This window comes from Chiloscyllium plagiosum, chromosome 15 (assembly GCF_004010195.1).
Source record: "Chiloscyllium plagiosum isolate BGI_BamShark_2017 chromosome 15, ASM401019v2, whole genome shotgun sequence".
NCBI classification, from domain to species: domain Eukaryota; kingdom Metazoa; phylum Chordata; class Chondrichthyes; order Orectolobiformes; family Hemiscylliidae; genus Chiloscyllium; species Chiloscyllium plagiosum.
The window spans coordinates 9702542-9712070 of NC_057724.1; the positions used below are offsets into that span (position 1 = coordinate 9702542).

General features: G+C 36.9%; 1 protein-coding gene across 3 annotated transcripts in view; it reads right to left on the reverse strand.

Annotated features, from left to right (window-relative positions):
• Positions 1-1397: 1397 nt before the first annotated feature.
• LOC122557099 (MICOS complex subunit MIC27-like) overlaps positions 1398-9529 on the reverse strand; it is a 48371-nt gene continuing 40239 nt past the window's right edge. For all 3 annotated transcript variants that reach the window (XM_043704403.1, XM_043704399.1, XM_043704402.1), the window contains 4 exons: positions 8771-8862; positions 7776-7874; positions 4818-4947; positions 1398-1812 (listed from right to left, as the gene is read on the reverse strand). In XM_043704403.1, the coding sequence (XP_043560338.1) occupies positions 1724-1812; positions 4818-4947; positions 7776-7874; positions 8771-8862 (410 nt within the window). In that variant the 3' untranslated portion in view covers positions 1398-1723. The remainder of the gene's footprint in view (positions 1813-4817; positions 4948-7775; positions 7875-8770; positions 8863-9529) is intronic.

The following is a 9529-nucleotide window of genomic DNA, read 5'->3' on the forward strand; positions in this document are numbered from 1 at the left end:
ATGTAGCTTTTTGTAGTTTTTCTCCATTTAAATGATATTCAGCTTTTCTGCTCTTCCCTGCCAAAGTGCATAACCAGACATTTCCCCACGACAATCCACCTGCTAAGTTTTTGCCCACTCGCTTAACTGCTCTGTATCCCTCTGCAGATTCTCTTTGACTTGATGTGCCATTTGTTTTTATGTCATCTGCAAACTAGTACATTCGCTTCTCACACCCAGGTCATTTACATATATTGTAAATAATTGTGGACCCAGCCATGATCCTGTGGCACATCACGACTTACAGGTTGGTATCCTGAACATGCCTATCCCCACCTGTAAACCAACTCTGTCTTCTATCAGTTAGTCAATCCTTTATTCATACTAATGTGGCTCCTCCGACACCCTAGACTCTTATTAAGTACCCTAATGTGTGATATTTTAAACAACTGAACATCCAAATATATTACATCCCCTTTATCTTTTTTGTTACCCTTCTCAGGGAAATCTAGTAAATTTGTCAGGCATGATTTCCTCTCAATGAAGCTATGAATCTGCTTGATTGTATTATGAATTTCTAAATGCTTGCTATTACATCCTTTATAATAAATGCTAACATTTTCCCAACAATAGACTTAAGCTAACCGGCCTGTGGTTACCTGTGTTTTTGTCTCCCTCTTTGTAAATAGATGTGTTAAATTGGAAGTGTTCCAATCCTCTGGGACTTTTCCAGAATGTATGGATTCCTGAAAGGTTAAAACCAGTACCTTTGTATGGATTGCACCTTGCTGTGTTAGAGAGGCTAGAGTGTTTTGTTGATCCCATGAGCAATGCCATCAGGAATTCTCAACACCTGGCACCGTGATGGTAAGGTCAAAGGGGAGGAACCAGACAAAATGCAACCAAAAACAAGTCTCTAATGAAGATCCAGGCAGAAGTTATTTGGTACATCAATTGCTGTGATGATGGAAGGCTGCAGCTAGAGGGAGATCCCAGTCATTGACCTTTCTTTGTCACCTGAACTAGATCTGCCTTCCGTCAAGGACCATGTATCTGCTGATGTGCAACAGCATACCCATGCTAAAAGATGTCCTAGATGGACAATCATACTTGTTAGCAAGTGATTGCTGACAAAAGATGACTGCCATTGCATCCACCGTCTCTGCAGCTACTTCCTTTAATACTCAACAATGGATCTCCATCAGGACCAGGGAACGTATTGGTGTTTTAGCCCTGTTAGTTTCCCTCGGGCTTTTTCTCTGGAGACGGTTAGTGCACCTATCTCTTCTTCTTCTCCTCCTCCTTGAATTTTGGAATACTTAATGCAAAGTATTTATTCAACTCTTCTGCCATTGCCTGGATCACGAAGTAATCATTCTCACTAGAAACTGATCTCCTCACACATGCTGAGGAATAAAGACAGAGATCACCTTCCTGCAGTTACTCAATATTTATTTTCTAGATATAGCAAACACCATTATACAATGCAGTATAAACACGAACAGCAATCTCATTTCTTTATTAAATGTCTCAATTGAATATGTAAAATTTTAGCAGGAGGCAGGTTTATAATCAACACATTTTGAGAGATATAAATAAATACACGCTGCATAATGAAAAATTCACACTTTAGCATAAACGGTGGACATTAACATTTCTGGACATACAAAGTTGTTCCACTTCCAACAAAGACTCTTGGAAATACCAGAAAACATACTGTAGATGTCTGCAGTCATTTGGGTCCTTAATTTCGAGTGCTGTACAAGTCCGTATCTTCAGGACTTGATTGACCATGGTCCATCAAACTGGGGTCAAGTACAGTCATTCGCTTTTCTGTTGTAGGAGCAAAACAAAAGATGGCTGTCATTTTATACTGGATTTTTGAAAGACATTTCCAATAACAATTGCAAAACATTGATACATGACTGTTACACTAGAGTTGTCACAGCAATAATTTTCTATCATGTTGAATAAAAAAGCCAATTATTTCCAAAGTTAAGAAAAATATCTATTAATAGACTATACTTTTTATTAATAGTATTTGTAAAACAGAAGTACAGAAACAGAAAAATAATCTGATATCTAACTGACCTGTAAATAAACAATTAGTCTTTTACTGCCCCAGGGTGGTATAATTTTATCTGTGGTTTTACACCAAACTGCATTTTAGAAGCAGGGCCATACATTGCCTGTTACATGATATAATATTTCTTTTTGAATGAAACAGTATATCAAAAGACCTGTTACAAGCCAGACACAAAGGATGATTGTGGAATAGTGGAGAAAGGAAAACATGGGAGAGAGAAATTATCAACCTCAAAATAGAGATAGTAAGAGAGGTCAGTTACTCATTTATTATTGAAATTTAATACATATATAATAGAAATTATTTGCACTTAATATAATGCAAGCCACATCTTTGTAATTTGTGCTAGTTTATATATGGAAGATGTTTGCTTATGAAATCCAGCTCAAAGGAACACTTTTAATGGAGTACTGACTAAACAAGGAATTTGGCAAGTGATGGAATATGGAGTGTTGATCTCTTTGTAAAGTCTAGTCAAGTTTAGTAGTTAACTGTAACTTTTAGTGGCATTTTATTTCAGAATATAGTGGCAAGCAAGCTATCAATTTGTGATGGTCGGTAGCCCAGATAGTAAATTAGATAGCTAATGAGAACTGGTTACTTGGTCAACAAGGGCTGGCTCAGGTCTTTGGAATTTCTGCTGGCACACAAAATCCAATTCAACGCAGTATCATTTTTACAGAGTACTTAGGAGTGGATTTGGTACAGCAAAAAGCATTCAGTACAGAGAGTGAAGGTGCTGTTCAGTGTTAAACTGGTTGTTATTCAATTCACAGGTTTCACTGTCTTCTGCTCACTCCCTGATGTTCAAAAGCATTAATTACGTAAGCCAGTAGAATCCATTAATGAGATTTAAAGTTTTTATTCCTCCTGTCAACTAGGGGGCAGTAATTCATACTAGGAACAGTAAAGTTTAAGTCCAATATTAAATCTATAGCTTAACTAATAAAACTGCTCAGTGATCACAAATAATTGTAGGAGAACATTATCATATTATGGCAGCAACACTTGGATCCCTTGACCAAATTTAAAACAAAAAAATTAGGGTACAGAAAGATTTAAGGGTGACAAATACATAAATAAATCGGAGAAAAGCTTATTTAGGTGGTTCGAGAATTGAACCTTGGAAAGTACAAAGCCAACAATATTGCCAAATAATGATGTAGAACAACAATGAGGGACAGTTAAAACAGTTTACAGAGCACCTGGAAAATACATTCCACTATCAGAAAGGCACAAGCTAAACACTATTGGGAAATCATAGATCAATAAAGATCCAAGGGAACAATTGAGGGTCAGGAAGGAGTCATACATTAAGTACATGGACAGCTGTGGAAGGCAGGGTAAGAGAGAAAACGAAGAAATTAGGAAAGATGCTTGAAGAAACACTTAGAAAGGCATAGAGGTACAAGGAAGTTAAATCACCAAGCAACACAAAACAGTAAAATTTATACAGACACATTAAAATACTGGGAAGGTAGTGATGGGAATAGGACTACTGAGGGATAAATAGAATGAATGAAAAAAAAATTAATGACTTGTCGGCATTGCTGGCTCTACTAGCATTTATTGGTCATTACTATTACATTGATAAAGTGGTGGTGAGTTGCCTTTTTGCATCACTGCAGTCTACTTGGTAGGTGGACCCACAATACTGTTAGCAAGGAATTCCAAGTTTTTGACCCAGTGACAAAGGAATGTCCATGTCAGAGAGGGTGTGCTTGGAGGGGAATCTGCCAGGTGTTTCCTTGTTGCCATTGTTCTTCCAAATGACAGGGATCGTGGGTTTGGAAGGTTCTGTGCAAGAAGCCTTGGTGGATTTCTGAAGTGCATTATGTATTAGAATGCTGCTGCTGAGCTTCAGTGGTGGTGGGGATGGATGTTTGCCAATGTGGTATCAATAAGATGAGCTGTTTTGTCTTTGATGGTGTCAAGCTTCTTGAATGTTGTTTGAATTGCACTCAGTCCATGACCCTTCTGACCTGTGCCTCATAAATGGTGGATAGGTTTTGCAGAGTCAGGAAACATATTACTTGCTGCAGGATTCCCAGTCTTTCACTGGCTCTGTAGGGACAGTATTTATAAGGCTAGTCCAGTGCTGTTTCTGGTCAATGTTTTAAGGGCAAGGGTTTTAAATATCACCACGCAGCTGGTACAATTTAAATTCAATTAATTAAATCTGGACCTGAAAGCTAGTCTCACTAATGGTGATCATAAAGCTAGTAATAGTTGTAAATTGGTCTAAAAACCCACTTAGCTCACTAATGTCCTTTAGAAAAAGAAACTGCTATCCTTACCTGGTCTGGACTATATGTCACTCCGGACACACTATAATGTGGTTCACTCTTAGGGTAACTAGGGATAGGCAATAAATGCTGGCCTCGTCAGTAATGCCCTAATTCCAAAAGGTATTGGTAGTAGGGTGACCATCTGCAGCACAGCATCTCGAATGGCAAGCATGTGGAACTCTCCACCATAGGAAGTGGTTGAAGCAAATAGTATGGATGCATTTAAGGAAAACACAACAAGTGCTAAAAGGAAATATAATGTTATGATGGTAGATTTAGATAATAAAGATGGGATCAGGCTCCAATGGAGCATGAATATTGGTATGGACAGGTTGAGCTGACTGGTCTTTTATTAGGTCGATATCCCACAATGTCTTACTTAAAATAGTAAAACCTTAGTACCCACTGCACATAAGTTTCAAATTAAGATTCATGTTAATAATAACGGAAATTCTATTTTGTACCTCCTGTTGGCACAAAGGTAACTTTTGGCTGTAGTGGTTTTTGAGGCAATTCTTCTTCAAATGGAGAGTCGGTGCTTTCTGTTTTACCAAGTGTCTCGTGCTTTAGTGGATCCTCTTTCACATTAGTGGTCTAAAATGAGCAATTAACACACCAACAATAAAATTATCGAGCTTACTTTCTAAAACGGCAGTGCTCATTCCAGCAAGTAAAACAACGAAATGCAGTTAACACTTCAGAAATCATTTGACAATTTGGTCAACTCATACACAACATAAAATTAACTTTGTGGCTCATCTCCCAAGACTGAAAGTGCCTTGTTCAGTTTCTTTTCGAATCTCTGTGTTATATCCTCCTGATTAACCATACTTAAGAATATTTTGACAGGCACAATCTCAGTACCCTTGTCAATCGAACAATCCTGTCCCATAGAAAGTATACCACTAGGTCTTCCCGTTACATCGAAAACATAACAATATCTGTCCTGGCTCACCCCCACTGCCAGTAAAACCTTCATCCTTGCTTTTCCATCAAGATGATGACTTTCCATGGACTTCTTAATATCCACTGTATCAGCCAGAAATCTCGCATCTGCATCCTGCACACTGATTTCTGCCAACTTGCAATACTTTCCATTGACCAGTTTAGTTGTACTAGTTCATTAACAAATGTTTTAAAGGGTAGCCTTATAAATATTACACAAAAACAAAACTGTAAGTGTATCTATTTTACTTTATGAGCTAATTCCACAACCACATATACCCTCAGGACATTGTGCTCATTGATTGCACAAACCAGGACCAATGCTACAATATTATCACCCAGATTGGTCTGCCAATGCTCTGGAATCAATCCTTGAACATAAGAAGCCAAAACAACAATATATTAGAATTTTAGCTTAGTATAACAATGCAGATTTTCAGTATTGATTGTTATTCAGGTTGTTACAACTTCCACACAGGTTTACAGTAATAGAATGCTAATTATTAGCTGGAAAGCCTTTCTATCAGTTTACGTTTCATTAGAAAAATTCAGTAATGGATTATTTTCAATTAATTATCGCTACAAAAACCATCCCTGGAATGTTTGGGGGTCTTCAATTAGACCACTGAAGAGCTCAGATTACACCATTGCCTAAGAATACAAGTTTCAGAAAGGAATGAGGAGACAGGATAAATGCAAAGAAAAATAATGCAGTGCAAACACCAGAAATCAAAAACGTAAGAAAGTGTGTGTGTAATCACATGGCAGGTCCCTCAGCACCTGTTAAGCTAAAAGCCGGGTAATATTACATTTTCAAGTTGACTGTATGATTCCAGCATTTTCAAGCTTCGTTTCAGGTTTCTGGCAGTACTTCAATTTGATCTCGTTTACACGTACAGGTCAATTTCAAATGAATGACCCTGAGGTATTCATTTTTCCTGGCTTGTCTACATTTAGAGTTGAATCACAGTTAAATAGTGGAAGAATATAGCATTTTCTGTTTAAATTTATAATCATTTCTGATTATACTGTTAATGACAAATGTACATCCTTGATATAAGTTGTTTCACAATGGCAGCCACTTGCAACTACCAAGACCCAAAGCTCTGCAATTCCCTCCCTAAGCTTATCTGTGCCTCTTTTTTCCATTAAGATGCTTGTGAAAGCAACCTCTGACCAAGCTCTCAGTCATCTTTTCTGACACCTTATTGGTGTCACAACACTCTTGAGAAGATTCTTAAAAGTTGCTAATATATTGAAGGAGATAAAGCAATTCAAGTTATATATAAATGTCAATTATTGATTACATCTGTAAAAAAAGGAGATGGATGACTACATTCTCAACCTCACTTACGCACCCTGACTGAAAGAATTTTAAATTTCAATTGAATAATCCCAAAATTTAGCATCAATTAATGTAAATTTGTCAAACTTGCTCAGCAAATTAAACAACAGGTCACAAAAATGGAAAGTTATTTAAGCCTGGAGGTAGATGAAGGGGAATGCACAGTGATACAATTGGAAAGCTTTGGACAAAATCTCAGTTTTGCACTGATAACAACTGTGTAAAACACTATTGTCATTAGTGGCAAAGAAGAAAAATGAATGTTTTAATTCTCAGTGACATTCTCTAGCATCTTGGGAAGCTTGCAAATAAAAATAGGTCAGACTAACACAGACTTCTAAAATACCAAATCAACATCTCACATACATTTCTCCTTCTTTTATCAATGTCCTTTGTGTAATCAATGGAACCAGCTGAAGAAAATCTGGTTACAAAACTATACAATGTTGATTGACAACTCTTTTAATCCAATCCTTAATTTTCTTCGGCTGATGTCATACAGTGGGAAAAATCAGTGAGAAAGCATATGGCACGGAATGAAATATGGATGTTGGACAGTAAGATAAGAAAATGAAAATGAAGACCATGTTCATGCAGCTGCTGGTTCCAAAGCCCATCAAGCTGGTTTGGAACAGATCCTGCTCAGTGCTGTCATAACTGACCTTACCAAGAATAGTGGTGGAGAGATTCTTATCTTGATAGAACTCGGTGACTACTTTATAAGAATGAGGGGAGATGAGAGAGAACAATGAATGAGGAACAGAGAACTATCAGGTATAAAAAGGTCAGGTTCAGGAATGAATCCTATGCCACTTTAATTTGCAACAAGGCAACAGAGTCAATGTTGAGTTGAGGATCATTTTATGCTTTGCACTTACATATTAAAAGGCCTGTTTTCTCACACAGGCTAAATTTGTAATTAAGACAAAGATATCAAAAACAATTTTAATATGAATGTGAAGTGGTGCACCACAAAGCACATTCAAAAAATGTAAATGCAAAATAAATTAGTAAATTTGTCAATAGTTACAAGCTCCACTTGTCATTTCAGAATTATCTGAACAATTTATACATTTTATTCTGTTTTAATGTTAAGATTTCTGGATCAATTTTACACAGAAATCTAAATTACCTCCAGGTCTTCCTTTTTCTTTTCAACACTTCTTTTCCAGAGAGATCGAACAGCCTCATAACTCCCCTGGCTGATAGCATACATCTTCTGACTAGAAAACTAAAAACATAAAATGAGCAATTCTGCTGCTTGAAGCTATATCCTAGTACATGCATTATCCCATCCTTACATTGTTCGCAAATCAGCACACCCTTTGTCAAGCTTTCTAGTAAATTAGAATCAAAATCCAAAATATCATTTGGGCTTTTAAAATGCTCAGTTACATGCCAACTAAAAATGTTGATAACACAAAATGTCAACGAAACTCCTACTTGTCTAGGAAAGAGCAAATAAAACATTCCCACTACAAACAGCAACTGTAGAATGCTCCTCAAATTCTGGCCTCTCCCTCATTGTACTTTTAATCACTGCTGCATCGATAACCCTGCACTCTGTACTCTTTGAAGACATTTTGGCAAAGCTCTCCTGTTCATCCAATCAGGCATCTTTCTGATTTTTCCTTCTATAACTGTCAAAAGATGCTTTTTATTGATAACTATGTAAATTGTTGTTTAACCATTAATAAATATTTCCTATGTCAACTGAGCAAAAGCTGTTTCTTGTTTAAAGATTGTTTGCTCCAACTGAAAAATAATTTCAATCCTACCCAACTGATTTTACTCCAAATTATTCCAGTATTACTTGCCAGTAATTTGGATTTTTTCTAATGAGACACAGCTCCAGATTAATTCATTTCTCATCATATAGTACAATGAAAATTATTCCTTTTCCAGAGGAAAAAGTTGAGAGTTCATTGAGTAATCCTTATCCTCAGTATTGTTATATAAAAAAATTGAAGATACATGTGGTTCGGCAAGATTTCCAATTACTTTGTAAAGCTTGTTTACCAATCCTCATCACTGTTTTAAATACTGAATAACCCTACAGCCATTAACTTAACAGAAAAATAACACTTAGAATTACACTTAAATAGTGGGAAACGTTATCATTATTACCTTTGCCACTGAAATGGCTTGTTGAGGGTAACATATAGCCATTCCCACAGTTGCAAGTCCTGCAGGATATACCATCTTCTTAGCACGTGAACCTAAGAACATTTAAATCAATTAGGGCAACAAAAAAAAGCTCAGGAAGATTACTTCAAGATTCTTGAAGCCAAATTCAGCTGAGCCAAGCTGCAAACGGAATCAGCTTAATAAAAAAGATATAAGCATGATTAGGATGAACACAAAAGATGATGTATTTTTGAGGTGGTTGGAGTTCCAAATGAAAAATAATTTCAATCCTACCCAACTGATTTCACTCCAAATTATTCCAGTGTTACTTCCCAGTAATGTGAATGTTTTTCTAGTAAGACACAGCTCCATTTGAACAGATTAATCCATTGTGAAGGAGCAAAAATGGCCTTTAGTACAGCGATATGTACTTCTTGTCAGATGTGGGAGTTTAAAGAGAGTTTAAGGGTTACTGTGGATTATATCTGCCAAAAATGCTGTTGGATGCGAATCTTATCAGATTGAATGGATCGGTTGGAGAGACAGACAGAAGCGATGAGGAATTTGCAACAGCAACAGTATGTGATTGATGGCAGTTATAGGAAGGGGGGAACGTCTCAGATACAGTCACATAGATGGGTTAACTCCAGGAAGGGTAAGAGAGGTAGGCACCTAGGGCAGGAGTCTTTTGTGGATATACCCATTTCAAACAGGTATGCTGTTTTGGAAAATGTAGGGGGTGATGGATTCTCAGGGGAA